Raw genomic sequence first — 16,883 nt, forward strand, 5'->3', positions numbered from 1 at the left:
GTGATCTGTACAAATGTAAACATGCACAGCTGTCTGTGTTTTCGTGTTTGCTGATCTCAGACAGAGGCGTGTAAATCTTCGCTGTGCTTTCAAATAAGGGCACGCTCGGCAGAGGAGTGTAAGTACTGTGGCTCTCGGACGAACAACTGCACTTTCCTGATGTTCAGTCGCCCACAGCTTCATGACTTTCGCATTTTCCCAGAATGTCCCAGACCATGTGCATTCTCATTTGGGCATGACATGACCCGTGATGAGAGGTTGCTGTAAAAGTACTGTGAATATACTCACATCGCAGATAATCGCAATCCCTGTATCCTCAGGGATATTCAGATAAACAAGATGGGCATCCAACCCAGCATGGCCCAGGTGGAAACAAATTCATGCGGTCCACTTGTGCTCCACACAACCTCTCGTTTGAAACCTCAATGATCACTGATTTCCAACACACTGCACTCACAGCCTTATAAGCAGCCAACATCCCATAATACTGGAGCTGTGATTTACTGTAGGTAAACTTGCTGGTATGGGGGCAAAAAAACTTCCTATTTTTTTTTCCAGATATTTATGCCCCAAGTGTAACAGCACAAGGACACCAAGAACATCTGACCCTCTCCCCATATCCTAGCATAACAACCAGGCCTCAGAGAGAGAAGTGCTTCTTAGTGTCCTCATCTTCAGTCCCTGGATGAGGTCATCACTACGAGTGTCTCACCATTGTTCGCCACATCCCCCACATCCCCCCCCCCCCCCGTCATAAATCTCTGCTTTTGTTCTGAGTTTATGAAGGCTTCTGTGGTTAGTGAGCAGGTTCTCTGTATACCCCACCACTCACTTCACCCCACCCAACCCCACCCATACCCCCTGCCCGTCTCCTTGCCCCCACTGTTCCAAACATCAAACAACATTCCTGGGGGTGCCATTGAGAGTTCCTGCCTTCAGGCTGGCTAGGCTGCTAGTCGGCGGGCTGCCGTCCAGAAAGCCCGATCTTTGGACAGAGTTGCCCACTTCAAACACTTCCTGGATGGCTTTGCGGAAACAGTGGAAGTTGTAGTCTATCAAACCTGGAGAGAGAGTATTCTTTTGAGTAAGACTGACGCATGTTAAGTTCAACTTCATGTTAAGTTCAAGAGCCTAAATACATTTTACATATATCTTACAGATAGGGAAATATTGAAACCAGAGACTTTCCCACAAATACTAAGAACCAAAACGATAAAACTTTATGTAAGGTACAGTGCATCACCTTTTCTCTCGAAGCTCTCCTCCCTTAGAATACAGACTAGTGCCAGGAACTTGGTGACCTCCTTCAGGTAGAGGACTGTGGTGTTGTTGAGCTTGATAATGGCTAAAGACTCTTTGTCATAGGCACTTCCACTGCCGTCTTCTCTGAGGCTGTGTTAATGTGGGCATGCACAAGAGGAAACACTTCAGAGTCATTTATACTGTGGGCAATGTGGCATAAACAGCCACATTAACCATTCAGTTTTACAAAACACGCACACATACAGTATTCACTCACATCATGTGAGCAAGCACACTGAAAGCAGAAGTGTTCCGACTTCAGCAACAGCTTTACAGATCATTAAAAAAAAAACATTTCAGCTAAATAACCACTCTATTTCCTTACTCCAATGGTTTGATAAAAACAAAATAACACCAAGAAAATGGCAAACAGAGAGAATAAAAGGAAAGAATGTCAAGTTCCTCACCCATAAATACAGGAAACATCTATGACAACGTCGATCATGTCACAACACAGCTCATATGACTGCATGTCCACAGGGGAGCTGTCTGTGGCGATGTAGATCTTACTGACAACGTCAAACAGGAAGGCCTTCTCAATCCCAGAATTCTGATGGAAAATCACCATATCGTCTTAAAAGCACGGCAAACACCACACACTGTTCACACTACAGATTTTAAAGAATATGAGAATATGAGCAATCACTTAAGGGCCGAGTAAGTAGAATAAGTAGTGCATCTGTACTTGTGCATATGAGTTATTACTGTAGAAGCTGTATAGCCATGTTGGTTGGTACGCACCGATATGAAGATGTTTAGGAGGTTCTCTAGTGTGGGGAGCTGAGGGATGAGCTTCTGAACTACTTTACTGAAGGCCTCAAATATGGAGTGATCATATATGCTGGTTAGATAAAAACTGAAGAGAAAAGACGAGGGAAAAAAACAAACAGATTTAGCAACAAACACAGATGCTAGCTTTGCAAGACACTGATCAAATCTACTCCCATGAGACAAACGTTGGCATTCTGATTTTTTATTAGTTTCAACTCCACATTATTTATTTTTTCAACCTGGCCAAGACATACAGGAAAAAAAGAAGATGAAGTCCCAAACCTGAGGTGGAGCTTCTCTAGACTGGCATCTGCTAGGTCATCGTTGGCTCTCTGGTGTATATCTCTCTGGGTCTCAATTTTGTGGTCATCAGACAAGCCATCCACTTTATGAATAAAGACCTCAAAGTTGATGTCTGGGTTCACTCTGAAGGCTCGTGAGACCGTAAGATGGAGCCTGCCTAGGGCTTCAACGTAGTCATCCTTCAAATGCACACAAGCAGACGGTTAGTCACACTTCAGATGGAAAGTGGCTGGTCCCAGTTCCAGTTCGCCTTACAACTACTAATGTGATGAGGAGAACTGCTGAATAATGGCATTAAGGAGTGCTTCTGACATTATCAGGATGATGATCATATGATTTATATATGGTGGGTGGGTGACACCTAGCCTGGTCCTACCATACTCTCTCGTACATTCATAATGTACAGAGAGTCTGGGTCTGCAGTATATTCGCGGGTTTTTGTCAAGACAAAAACCTGCAGGTCCAATCAGCGAACAGAGGGAGTAGCTTACAATGATGACGTTGAGGTTGTGCGTTAGTTTGAGCAGGTCACGTCACAACCAAACGTCAGCGATTGGTTATGGCAGATCTGAGTGGCTCTGGGCAGATCAAATAGTTTTAAACATCAACAGCGTATCCACATTCAAGGAAGTTCACGCTTGGCAATGGAAAGTGGCCAGGCTCTCTGTACATTATGAATGTACGAGAGTATGGTAGGACCAGGCTAGGTGACAGCAGCAACTTGGTCCTCCTTGCAATACTTCACCTCTCATATGAGAAGAGCGTTAGCTGGACAAATGTGCCAAGATTGTTACTGAGTGAGGCTGTGGGTGTTCAGAACAGGATTCATACTGTAAGCCAATTCATGTAAAAAATAAAAAGGTTGAAGTGACTCTGCAGTCTTAAAAGGACACATTTTAACACTTGTATTTCTGAACTTCCCGTGTGTCTATCTTAACACATGAAGGGGGAATGAAGCTCACATAATGGAAAGCACAATCATAAGTCTAGCAGTCATCTGATCAACATCCTGTACAACGGAGAAATTCTATTTTAGAAACTGACATATGTCTGCCCCAGTTGCACAACCACAACCAAAAACTATTGTATTGTTTTAATGCCCTATCCAACTGACAGTCACCAACAGGGCGGTGTGATTGTTCAAATGTAAAATGTACACAAAGACACAACAAGACTTATATGATTTGTTAAACATGGTTTTTACATGACATTCAGGATAACAAAGAGGTTTATCTTACCTGTGCATCTATCACAAAGATCAAAGCCCCAGTTCCCCTGAAAATCATCTCATAATCAAAGGTGGGGTCAAAAAAGTCCACTTGACCTGGGAAGTCCCAGATTTGGAAATTTACAAAGGAGCTGTCCGATATGTCATCTTTGTAGATTTTGTTAGTGCTCTCCAAGAACAGGGTCTCATTGGGCGACATCTTATGAAAGACCACCTAAAAAGGGTTGAAATAGAACATCAATGGAACATCTTTAATCAGACGATTACCTACAGATATTACTGCCTTATTACAACCATAGACTGTATATACTATATATACAGTCTATGATTACAACAGCTTATAGGACCAAGCTCGTGCCTTTTCGAATGAGCTTGATGTAAAGAATGTTTTAAACACGTAGGCCTTGGCTATGAAGTAGCCTAACCAGCATTCCCTATGATTGATCATTTATTGCAGAGGTCAAAATGTTGCCATTTAACTTGGGTAAATCAGATCTTGCACTACAGTACACGATCACGATATAGCATATTTAACGATAACATTACCCACTATCTTTACTGTTACAACGTTGTGTGTGCTGTAAGTAACATACCTTCTGAATAGATGACTTTCCGCTCCGTCGCAAACCCATTAGTAATATTCTTGGTTTGCTATCAGAGGAGGGTGAATTGTCCTCGATGTCGGGTTCGTCCACTCCATAGTCGAAGTCTTTCAAAGAGTCGCCACTGTAGCTTCCCAGTGGTTCCTCATACTGAATCGACATTTTGATTTGCTTTCTTGACTATCTATGCTAGCTAGCTATCTAGCTGGATTACAGGCTCCACCGCGACAGCTAACGTTCCCTTTAAAGCAAATGGAACAAACCAGTCAACACACGAGCAGGATACGACATAAGTACAGCTACTGTCGCAGTTACCGAATCCACATCGTACCTGTCATTTTGCTGGATACACTTATTGTACACAGGGTTAACTAACAACCTGGCGTTCCCTGTGTAGACAAACGTACGGTTCTTCTACAGCACTATCTCAATATGTTATGTCATAACATGCACATGCTATTTCGCCACCTATTGAATAGGAGTAGGCCTAGCACACTTGTATGTCTAGTCTGCATCCACAGCCACTCTCAATTTACCCCCGTTCAGCTCTCGCTGATGTCTTTAAATATTTTCTGCTTGGCTCAGTGGGTCTCTATGGCTTGTGTTAGCCATCTCACAGCTACCGAGTACTTTGCATTCAGCATACCTGCATTAATTAACTTCGTTGTGATTGGCCCATGAGTGAGTCCCGTGCAGGGACATGTATGTAACACGTTCGCCCTGAATGGCAGGCGGCCAGTGAGGTCAGATGTGAGATCTTGACGTTCCACCAAGGAACTTGAATAACCCACTGATTTATAAAGAACACAGTGGAATGAAGGTATAGGCAGATCCATAGACTGTATAGTTCTATACAGTCTATGGGCAGATCCTAAAACAGACACGCAGACAAAGAAAAATTCTGCCCTCTGATATTGTACATTCTATGAAATGTGAATATTTTTTACAACTGCATAGGCCTAACCCTCAAGGGCAGGGGTCGGCAACCTTTTCTCAAAAAGGCCTCTCTTTTTTACTAGAAGTAAAAAATGAATCTATAGGGCCACAAAGATATCGGAACCTTTAGAAAGAAATCTGTTTAATGTAAAAATTAGTATAATATTTCCACCAACTGTTATTTAAGGACAGCTTGTAGCTTAACGCCTATATGAAATATTTTATAACTTCCAATTTTAGAGAAAGCTACTGGGCCACTAGAGAGGAGCTAATGTGGCCCTTGTGGCTGCCGGTTACCAATCCTTCCTCAGGGGGAACATGTTGAGCAGGTTTTGATAGGCAATGGCCTCTTTTTTCGGTATGGAAAAAACCTGAACAGAACCTGAACAGAATATCACCCAAACACAAATGTAAACTTGTAAAATTACACGTCTACTACTACTACCTGTGCATAGACTACTAGAGCCTGTTTTCAGTCATCTGTGAGACAGAACTTAGGCCTATGCCAGGGATTTTGCTGCGCTCTTGACCAGCCCAGGAACAAGAGCAGACAACCTACCAGACTGGAAATCTGCATAATGTAGCCTACTGCTGAGGCGACGAGAGATATCAGACTAAAACATGTTTTGGCAGCAGCACCCCAGCAAATGTATGGCGTTGGATGTCTGAGGGTTGTGAAGTGTCCAGTTATCAACCCATGAGATGATCATGCATCTGTTACGAAATAGCTAATCTTGTGGTCCCATCGCAGAGGTTTGAGAAGGGCCTGCTTTTTACACAAACTCATCCAAATAACTACATAGACTAGCCTACATGCCATTTGTAAGGTCATACTTTAGGCCAACTACTGCTAGGCATAATTTTAATGAATTAATTAATCAATAAATAAATAGCCTATAATAATAACAATAATAATAATAGTAATCATCATATGTTATCATTATCATTGTTGTTATTATTATCGATAATAATCATTAGACAAGTTAATCAAGTTGTAACGTTAGTATTATGATAGCCTATTTCTTTCTCCACACATGCTCTGGACACCTTTTTTACACCTTGCTGGGTGCGTGGCAAACATTTGTGTGTACCGTAACCAATGGTAACCAAACCCAGCTGTTTCTAATCGCGCCTGCAGAGGAGGGAAGTTCAGCTGTTGCTTGTTAGAGATTCAGGTTAGTCATACAGGTTATCATAAAAGACACCGACTCCAAATCGGCAGAATGGCACATACTGGAGTAAGTAACTTTCTGTAAATACATCTTGAACACGTGGTATTGAAAACTAGTTCCTGAAATGCTATGTGCTAAAGTGTTATTGGGTTGGGGGTAAATTAGAATTATAGCGCTATGGTTCTCGCTAACGTTAGCTTCATCTGTGGTAGCAGCTAGATAGATACCTTAATCAACTCAAGGCAATGGCCACTGTAGCAACATTACTGTAGAAACATGTGATCTCCTTATTTCTATATTCTGAATAACATAACTGAATGTAGTTCCATACTTTTAATTCAACGTTACTGGATGTGAAGGCAATTGTACACCAAAACAAACAGACTTATTGTCTGGCTCTGAAGGAGGTTTATGCACCTTGGCGTTTAAAATAGCCTATAGTTGCCATAAGGACGAGGCTTATGAATAGCACTTTGATTTTTTTCATAAAACAGCAACATTTAAGGTTGTAAAACTTGGTCTATTAATTAGCTGCTTAACATTAACGTAGCTTAAAAGTAAATGAAAAACACAAGTTGACATTGATTTTAAAAAAAAAGCAAAACATAGGTGAACCCATTGAAGTGTCATTGCAAGATATTTTTGTATAGAATGTGCGCTCATTCTTACTAAACTGTGGTCTCAATTTACTAGATTGTGTGCACAATTGTGTGCTCGTTTTACTACATAGGGCTCTCATTTGACAAATTGGGCTCATTTTTGTAGATTGTGTGCTCAATTAAGTCAGTTGTGCACACTACAATTTGGTAAAATGACTGCACTTTTTCTGGATACAGTATACACCTAAAAATATCTTGCAATGACCCTTCTAAGGGTTTCATATGAACCAACGTTACTGCCATCTTTTGGTGATTATGTTGGTGATGTAGCCTACTGCAGGCTTATATTCTAATTGTGAACAGGTGTTTACTAGTGCATCACTTAACCAGAATCCAGTGACGGTCATTCAAGATGATGCCGAAAGTATTTTGCTCATTAAAAATGCTGCTACAATTTGGAAGTTGTTGCATGTTAGTGTTCCATTAATGTTAAGTCTTTACAACATAATTACCATCATGCAAGCCTGACCAGTGACCACTGCATTATAATTGAAGAGGCAAAAAACTGAGACAGTGACATCCATATGTACCCAGAATCTAACTGATGTTCATGTTCCTCAGGGATCTGAGTCCAAGCGTGAACAATTTCGGAGATATCTTGAAAAAACTGGAGTCATCGATGGACTCACCAATGGTAACTTATAAGCTCCAACCCCCACCCAGTGTTTCCTTAATATTTTTTTATTTGTTAATTTTAAATTTTGATATTTAGATTGTCTTCTCCTCAATGTAACAAAGCTCTTTCTCTCTCCCTGACTGCAGTGCTGATTGCTCTTTATGAAGAGACAGAAAAACCAAACAATGCATTGGAGTATCCTTCCATCCAACAAAGATGTTAACTAGCAGATATAGATCTTCTGCAATGTTTTATCTTAATCTGTTGTTCATCTATTTTGAAACCTGATTTGACAACCGTAACCACTTCAATAGCTTCATTAAGAACCATCTCGGCAGTGCCGGGGTAGAGTCAGCTGACACTGAGGCGCTCCGCCTTGAATTGACCGACCTGCGGCACAAATGCGAAATGCTGACAGAGGAGAACAAAGATCTCAAGAATCGGGTGAGTGGCAGACAGAGGGAATCCATGTCAAGATCATGTCTGCAGTCTGAGATTCTGGCAATACATTATTGATCTTGGAAGTTCAACAGCTTTCAGATCACATGCTCCCCTCCCTGCCATACTCCAATACAGGAGTGCATTGATGGCTCAGTCAAAGCGGTTTTGTTTTGGTTTCCCGTTTACTAAGCCAAACCATGAACAAACACTGTAGTGTTTGTAAATGCACATACAGAAAGGACAACCAGGGATTATGAGAAATTTACAAAAAGTGTATATCGGATTAGCCTTTACTTTGTTTCTTTTCCTGGTGCTTCACAAGATGAATCATGGGGCTGACTGATGGGGAGACTCTGACCTTATGTGAAATTTGTTTCACAGCTTCTCCAATATGAGCCAGCCAATGAGGATGGAGGGACAGAATGATGTTCCGTTATTTATACCAGTCAGGATTGCCTCAATCTTGTTCAAGGAGGAGCGCAAAAGTAATACAAAGTACAAAAGTAATATATCTCTGTTAACAAGGTTGTATTTTTTTCGTTTGTGATTTTTTGTAAGACTGCTGTAAAAAGAAAGATTTTTTTCCCACTTAGGTAACTCCTGTAAGTAAGCTTTTGTTAAGTTTGACGATGCATGCTTTCATGCATAATGTTACATAGTATATTCTCATCAGGTAAAATAAATCAAGCGTAAACATGTAAAAGAATGACTTTATTTCATGTGTTTCAATACAAATCCATTTTAAGAAAAAATATTATCGCAAGTTTACTTACAATTAAAAAGATTATATTAAAGGGATGGATTATCCAAAAGTGAAAATTCAGCCATCATACTGACCTCATACCAATAATCATCAGTAAAAAAAAAAAAAACTGCTAGCAACCACAAGGAATGGTTTGACCTTCACTGCCAAGGTGTAGAACACGTGTTGAGCTTTAAAGGTACAATATATAGTTTTTCTCATTACAGTTGCAGTTGCAGTTACAAATGCCCCAGAATGTCTTCAAATATATTCAGTGTGCCGGCAGAGGAGTAACTAAAGCTGGAAATATTCATGTTTAAGAAGCTGTAATCAGAGAATTTTAAGGGGGCTTTCTCCTTCAGAAGTGACACACAGATCAACTGATTACCAAAATAGTGTCCGATTTATTTAATAGTTGACAGCTAATCAATGAATCAATTGTTGTGGCCCTATTCAATGACACAACTCTGAATACCAAACATAATGGTACCACTATAGAAAGAATTTTTTTCTTTGCTTGAGAATTTATTTTAAAAAAAATGCTCATGTACACATCCAGAAAAATATAGGCAGTTGCAACAAAGTATAACTTCCTTTTTTCTCCCAAGCTCCTAAACATGTTTTCAACATAAACAACATATAGCACCCTTAAAAGAGAAAGATACACATTGTTTTGTGATCCAGAAACCTAAATCTAGAAATCATGGGCTCTACAGGTATGAGGATGAGTGGTTAACCACTCACTTCACTTTTCCTGAACTTGAACCCCCAGGTTCTGGCAAGAGAGGTGGCCAACCAGACCCCATGAATATGTTTCACAAACAGTGCAAACTGTTCCCTGGACCCAGGGGCCTAATCACATCAGTGCTTTTTCAAGATGGAGGACATCTGCAGCACGGTGATCTGTAAAATAAAGAAAAAAACAGATTAAGTCAAAATTATAAGAGTTATTTGCCATTAGACAAAGACTTGGCTTGTCATGTAGTTAAATGTAGGCTAGAATCTGAATTGCTACTGAGCAGTTCTTGCATGGAATAGTTTTGACTAGTTTTGAGGGGCATATGAATCTTGAATCTCTCGTACGATTGACCATTAGCGACTTTCTGATCAGTGATTTACAGATCACGCTGAAGAAAGTTTCGACCTAATAGTAATTGTTTTTCAACAAAGTGTAGTTTGTAGAATCTATTGAGCTGAACCTTACATAAGCGCCCAAACACTGCCTTAAGGCTGCACATAGATTTTCCTGCTTCAGTTTGTACACATTGTACAGGGATAATTAAACATTTTGACTTTTGACGTGCATAAAAATTAACTCGGTTGAATTCAGTGCATTGTTGCTCGTGCTATGGAGTCCTGCCAAAAAATAGTAAAGTCCCAAGCGTAGTTAGGTTAGTGGATAAAATACAAATGGCGAGTGTGATCTGAGGTTGCCAGTATAGATTTTTGGCTCATTGGTGGGAGTCAACAATGTGTAGGGTTCAGTGAAGAGCAGACATGTCAAAAGGCAAAACAATCCTATTTTCTGTTGTGAAGAAATCTAACATATATGTTCAATCAAACAACCATACTTAAGACAAAATCACCTGATTTTTATTCAGCATTAAATCTGAGGCAATGGTTTAACTTTAAAGGTGCACATTTTTGTACCCTTACAAAAATTAAATGTTTGCGGCAGATTTGCAGATAACTTGTGGGTAATTTGTGGGAAACAAATGAGTTCACTAGAAAGAAGTCAGCCAGAAGTTTGCCTATGTTGGCTGGCTGCTACAGGCAAACTTCCAGCAAAGTTCTGCCAACAATAGGTGCCTCTCATGCAGCGTTTATACGTCCTCCCTCACTCCTCGGGCCTCGATCCTCACTGATCTACATAAAGAGTGATGGGGCGGCAACAGTGGGATAGTCTATCCCTTCTTCAATCTTTCTTTATGTAGATCAGTGAGGATCGAGGCCCGAGGAGCGAGGGAGGACGTATAAACGCTGCATGAGAGGCACCCAATGAGAAGTTTGTCACTAGTGTCAACTGTGTTTGCCAGTGATTTGCCATCACACCTAGCCAATAATGGCAAACTTCCAGTGAACTTCTGGTGACAAACCCTAATTTGCATATGCGACATTGCTGCAAATTTGCTGTAACATTGCCAAAAGTTAACCACAACTTTTTGCCAGAAACCAAATTTGTGAAATGTGAAAATATGCGGCAACTGTTCACCAGAAGCCTGAAATACCTGTAAGGGTACAGAAAAATAAAACAACAAAGATGGCTCTTTTTGAAAGACACACTTTGAGAAAAGTTCAAGTCCATTGTCTACAAACTATGTGGCCTGTAAATGTTTCAAGATATAAGAACTGGTAGGTATCCTAAAAATCAGTGGAGGTGCAACTGTATACAGTATGTATACAGTAAAATCAGGGAAGTTGCAAGTTGCTGGTGTTGTTGATAATATAAGGTGTTAAAAACTAACGCTTAGATCTGCAGGTCAGTCGCGGCTCGCCTGCTGCTGGCGCTACTTGCCAATGACATGCGACGATCGGGCGAGAAAGCGGCGTCGCTGCCGCTGCCCCGCTCGGCGCCGTGGCTGTGCTGAGACTCCAGGCTCAGGCCGCCCAGAGAGTCGGGGCTCCCGGGCCTGGTGAGGCGCTTCAGGTCGGGCTTGGAGAAGGCGCGCGCGCGGCTGGAGGCGAAGCTGCAGCGGGGCTTCATGCCGACGCCGCGCGCCGAGTCCGAGCCCGAGCCGCTGTCCGAGGCCCGGCCCTCCACCACCGTGCTGCAGGTCCACGGGGCGCTGACGCGCCGCGGCTTTCGCGCCAGCGTGAAGACGGCGCACGAGGCCGCTGGGTCGCCTGCCGCCACCGCCGCCGCGGGTAGCGTCGGGTACTCCGAGCTGGCCAGCTCCAGGTCCTCGGCGCGGGGGTGGAGGAGGTGCGGATGGTGGTGCTCCTCCTGTGGCTCGTGCGGAGGGGACCGCGTCTCGCTGCTGGTGTTGTTGGAGTTGCTGTTGTGCTCCATGGGGCTCAGCACCACATCTTTCGGGTCCTTGTGAATGTCTAGGCCGGGCTGCCCCACAGGGTTGCCCTGGATGGGCACAAAGGCGGAGGTGGCGTTGAGGATGGGGTAGGTGGGGCCGTTGCCCTGTTTCTCCAGCAGCAGCGTGTACCCGCTGGTCGTCGTGGGGATGGTGGCCTTGCGCCCCCCCGAGCTCATGCACACCGTGTGCACCACCGAGTTCTTTTTGTTGCCGTAGTAGTCGTCCGCCTCGTCCTTGACGTTGGGGTAGTACCCCAGGATGCCCTTCTTCAGCTTCTTGTAGCCCAGGTGCATCATCTCCAGCAGGCTGAGGAAGAGCGAGACGGCGGCGATGCCCTGCATGAACACCATGAAGACGCTCTTCTCGGTGGGCCGCGACACGAAGCAGTCGACGGCGTTGGGGCAGGGCTCGCGCTCGCACTTGAACAGCGGCTCCAGGTGGTGGCCGTAGAGCACGTACTGGCCCGTCATGAAGCCCACCTCCAGCACGGAGCGCGTGAGGATGTGCGCCACGTAGGTGCGCAGCAGCGAGCCGCGCAGCGGCGCCTTGTTGAGCTTGCCCGTCTCCAGCTGCCGGAGCTCGCGCTCGATCCGCTTGCGCACCTCCGTCAGCTCGGCGTCGACCGCCTCCAGCTCGCGGCGCAGCGCCACGCGCTTGTAGTGGCGCTCCTTCTCCAGCACCCGCAGCTTGTAGATGGCGTGGCCCATGTAGACGAGCGAAGGTGACGAGACGAAGATGACCTGGAGGATGAGGGCAGAATAAGTACAAGCACGCATGGATTGGAGACAGATTGATATACTGATGTGTACTGTCCTGACTGTGTACTGTTGTTACAGGCACCTTCAAAATCTGACTTCAGAAAGCAAAAGTCCTGCTATGTACTGTATTAATTCTACCTATGCACTACTTAACAAGTTCCACCAAACTTTCACCAAATCTTTTAGGCAAGTCACCCCCCCCAATTGGCGGCCATCTTGCAATGCACGTGAATGGGGAGGCATACAGGAAGAGACTCATTTCTATGGGTGATTCTTTGAGTACTGTCTTCTTTAATAATCACCTCATATACCTGGCTGAGGAGTTGTGCTGATTAAAATGATATGGTTAAGTAAACAAGCATGGTTGGAGGTTTCCACCTCTAGTGATGGATGAAGCCTAATGTAATTTTAACAGTAAGTTCTAGTCACCAGATTAAGGGCCTTAGCATCCAGAGAAGAGCCCTTTAGACACTTTAGACATGGCAAATCCACCTGACCTGCAGCACCCAGTAGCGGATGAGGGAGATGGGGAAGGCACGGTCGTAGCAGACGTTGCGGCAGCCAGGCTGCTCCGTGTTGCAGACGAAGTCGGCCTGCTCGTCGTTCCACACGTCCTCTGTGGCCACCCCTAGGACCAGCATGCGGAAGATGAAGAGGATGGTCAGCCAGATCTTGCCCACCATGGTGGAGTGGATGTGCACCTCCTCCAAAATGCCCCCCAGGAAATTCCAATCTCCCATTTTCACGTTGGCATCTCTGGGGGGGGGGAAAGTGAGAATACACAAAGGTAAATCAGACAGACTTTTTAATCCATATCTGACTCACAATGTCAGATTTGGAGATTGAATTTGGTGTCGATGCTACAACGTAGTTGATATTGAGTTGAGATGGTCTGTTTATGAACTGTACAATACACCACAGATACAAAACTAAGCTTAGTTTTACATTATATTGTGTTATGGTCCCAAATACATTTTAAGCAAAAGTTTGACTAACCTTTCATTTGAAAAGTAGAACACGTATGGAAAGGCCTCTCAGGACAGGAAATTCATCCACTCGACGTAATCCAGAGCACATGGTGAGCGTTACAGGAGAAATGCGCAATCCAGCGCACGCAAAAAAGTACAGCAGGTGGAAAAAACCCCACTACCAGTAGTGCATGTATCACGCAGTTGTGTTGTGTGTCCAGAGCTACAGTGATAACAGTGAGCATCCCTGTGGGTTGGGTTTAGTCAGTGTGGACTTATAGACTGCACACAAGAAATCAATGTGGGATTGTGTGGCCGTGGCCTTTGCCAGTGGTGCAGGCCGGCTGCATGGACCGTAGGCTGCGCTGGGTCGCAGGTCGAGAGGAAGCTCCAGTTACCAAGCGTGTGTGGTGCTGACCTGACTGACCTCTGGTCAGCCGTGTTTACAATCTACTCAAACTGCATTCGAATAACAGTGGCCTTTAACATGCGTGTTTTTGGGTGGATATAAATGTTGCTCTTATATTGTTGCTCTTATATAGTATATATATTTTAGAAGTCATATCACAGTTACTAAGACACTAGAATATACTGCTTTATATTTTGTGGTGGCTGTTTTAGGCCTATATTACCCAAATGCTGTAAGGACAAAAAGAATGCATCTGTAGACTCAAAAGAATAACACATCACTTTATTTGGATTGCAAACCTGAACTGAGTGTTTTAAATCTTGTTAATTAGCCTTCATGGATTTTTAAAGAGATTCATTTGGTTTGTAAACTAAGTGAAGTCAGAGGTCTGCCCCTCTGCCATGCTCACGTGCGGGCCCGTGTTCCTTTGCCAGCACAGTGCTCCTGCCCACCACCAGAACATGGCGACCTCACACGACTCACATGACCACGCCCAGCGATCAATCGGTCATGTCCGATTTCATCCATGGTCGGGTCGGTGAATCTAATTAAAGCGGTCCCTGCAGCCAAAGTGTTGTCTCTCCCCATTTAGAGGAAATCAATGGCTGGGGCTTGGTGCGCACACAAGCTGAACTGGTCTACAGCAACACGGTATGGCCGACGTGCCATGTTTTGGACGGAGGCCCCGTAGCGAGTGGGGTTCTTGCCTTGCATAATTACACCTGATGCTGTGAAGTGATATCACCATGTGAGGAATGCAGCATCTTCACCCATCAATTATGCAAGCAAGTGTCAAACGTAAATCAGTGCTGCCAGCCTGCCACCTACTGTTACACAGTCACTGATAAGATATGATCTATTCTGGCATGATTTTGACATTTTACAATTTGTTTTGTTTTACAAAGTCAGTTATATTGTATTAAACTATTGGAATAAGGGATGTTCTGGTCTTATACACATTTTTTCCCAATTCTGTCCCCCACTCTCCACACTAGATGGCACTGCATTACCACCGCTACTAACTACAGTACTCCTCATATGCCAAGTTAACGTTATTATTCTGTCCCAAGGAAAATATTTTTTTAGCTTCCCCAGTTTCACAGATTTAAATAGTAGTTTGTTTAGTTTAATAGGAGAACGTTTAGAATTTTGTATTCTAAATGGGCAAGAATTACATTTGTGAGCTGTTCATATGACAGAAGTGTGTGTGTGTGTGTGTGTGTGTGTGTGTGTGTGTGTGTGTGTGTGTGTGTGTGTGTGTGTGTGTGTGTGTGTGTGTGTGTGTGTGTGTGTGTGTGTGTGTGTGTGTGTGTGTGTGTGTGTGTGTGTGTGTGTCTGTCTGTGGCTGCAGAGAAAGGACATTCTGATGATCTGCTGATGAATATATTAAGTGGTACTCAGGCTTTAAAGAAAGGGGAGGGGGAGGGGGAGGGAGGGGGGCACAGGTTGTCTCACCACGCCAACCATTCCACACCTCCCACACCCCAGCCAGTCAACCGCTAACACTCCAACACACCACCTACACGACTACACACACACAGAGACAGACAGACACACACACACACACACACACACCACCCACTCTTCTGCGCAGACACACATGCACACATAGGCAGACAGACACACACACCACCCACACTGACACACACACACACACACACACACACACACACACACACACACACACACACCTCCCCCACACACACAAATCCAGCCAAATAGATATACCGATTCCATAAGTCAGAGCTCCATACAAGTAGTGCACACAAACTTGTGAAATGTGGCAACCACATGCTGCCGACAGACTTGAGAGAGAGAACACTAAAGAGTGAGACAAAAATAAGATCATCACATTATCAGCAGGTAAATGGTCACCTCTCTCTCTCTCTCTCTCTCTCTCTCTCTCTCTCTCTCTCTCTCTCTCTCTCTCTCTCTCTCTCTCTCTCTCTCTCTCTCTCACTCACTCACACACACACACACACACACACACACACACACACACACACACACACACACACACACACACACTCACTCACACACCTGTAAACAGCGTGCTGTTTGTACATTATCCATCTCTTCCTCAGCTTGTTACTATGCTAATGAGAGAGTAATGATTTTCTCTGATTGTTTCTGTGTCTTAATCCTTGTTTTCCGGTGCCTTCATTTCCTTCTCTTCAAACAGGTAATCCCAGACAAAAGATCATTGTGGTCAATGCTCCATCTGAGTTATGGTTCATATACCACAATGCTGTTTAAACAGCAGTCCCATTTCACATACTTTATCAAATCTTTTTAGGACCTTTAAATCTTTATTTCAATCAGATGGAATGGTTAATCAGAATTTGAACATGACAATAGCCCTTTTTCCATAAGATGTTTTCAAGATTAACTCATAATTCTATGTAATTTTGAGCGATGTTACTGTAGAAGCACCAAAATGGTTTTCAATTAAGAACGATTCTAGTGAATTACAATGATGTCATCATGTCTCTGTTAATGTCGTTTTATCACAACAACTTTAGTACATTGAAGAATTTCTTGAAGAAGCTTGAATTTCCCTCACCTCTACACTCTCTGTACACGTATAGATCTAACATACTGGTGCTAGAGATAGCACACATTCCAATTTCCTGTACAGGAGGTACAGTAGATAAGCCAGCAAATTGTTTTTCAAATCGATGGGATCTGTCTTTAAACTCATCCTTTAACCTTAAAGGAGCAGTCATTTATAGTTCATTACCCTTGTTTGACAAGTTTAACAAAGTGTCCCTCAAGTTCCTCTAGCTGCCTGTATACGTGTGGTTGTGTTATAAGATTGTTGAGCACATCTAATCCTACAGAACCTTTCACTCTCAAATCGAGGCGTGCCCTTTATGGCAGTTTCTCTTGAAAATCCTATTGCACTGACTCGTATAACTCTCCGTCAACGACAAGAGAGTAGGTGTAC

General features: G+C 43.5%; 3 protein-coding genes across 3 annotated transcripts; 1 reads left to right on the forward strand and 2 right to left on the reverse strand.

Moving 5' to 3' along the window:
- Positions 1-867: 867 nt before the first annotated feature.
- Positions 868-4,608, reverse strand: LOC134072844 (ras-related GTP-binding protein C-like). Its single transcript, XM_062529709.1, has 7 exons — positions 4,198-4,608; positions 3,615-3,818; positions 2,356-2,555; positions 2,044-2,158; positions 1,710-1,852; positions 1,244-1,392; positions 868-1,061 (listed from the first exon to the last, which is right to left on the reverse strand). Exons 1-7 carry the CDS (start codon positions 4,366-4,368, stop codon positions 895-897), a joined length of 1,149 nt encoding a protein of 382 aa, XP_062385693.1. The 5' UTR covers positions 4,369-4,608; the 3' UTR covers positions 868-894.
- Positions 4,609-6,227: 1,619 nt separating this feature from the next.
- On the forward strand, positions 6,228-8,736 carry mycbp (MYC binding protein). Its single transcript, XM_062529710.1, has 5 exons — positions 6,228-6,380; positions 7,535-7,607; positions 7,736-7,784; positions 7,904-8,033; positions 8,412-8,736. Exons 1-5 carry the CDS (start codon positions 6,366-6,368, stop codon positions 8,454-8,456), a joined length of 312 nt encoding a protein of 103 aa, XP_062385694.1. The 5' UTR covers positions 6,228-6,365; the 3' UTR covers positions 8,457-8,736.
- Positions 8,737-11,239: 2,503 nt separating this feature from the next.
- On the reverse strand, positions 11,240-13,299 carry LOC134072843 (gap junction alpha-9 protein-like). Its single transcript, XM_062529708.1, has 2 exons — positions 13,057-13,299; positions 11,240-12,541 (listed from the first exon to the last, which is right to left on the reverse strand). The coding sequence occupies exons 1-2, from the start codon at positions 13,297-13,299 to the stop codon at positions 11,240-11,242; spliced, it is 1,545 nt and encodes a 514-aa protein (XP_062385692.1).
- Between the last annotated feature and the right edge of the window lie 3,584 nt (positions 13,300-16,883).

The sequence above is a fragment of the Sardina pilchardus genome, chromosome 24 (genome assembly GCF_963854185.1).
Source record: "Sardina pilchardus chromosome 24, fSarPil1.1, whole genome shotgun sequence".
NCBI lineage: Eukaryota > Metazoa > Chordata > Actinopteri > Clupeiformes > Clupeidae > Sardina > Sardina pilchardus.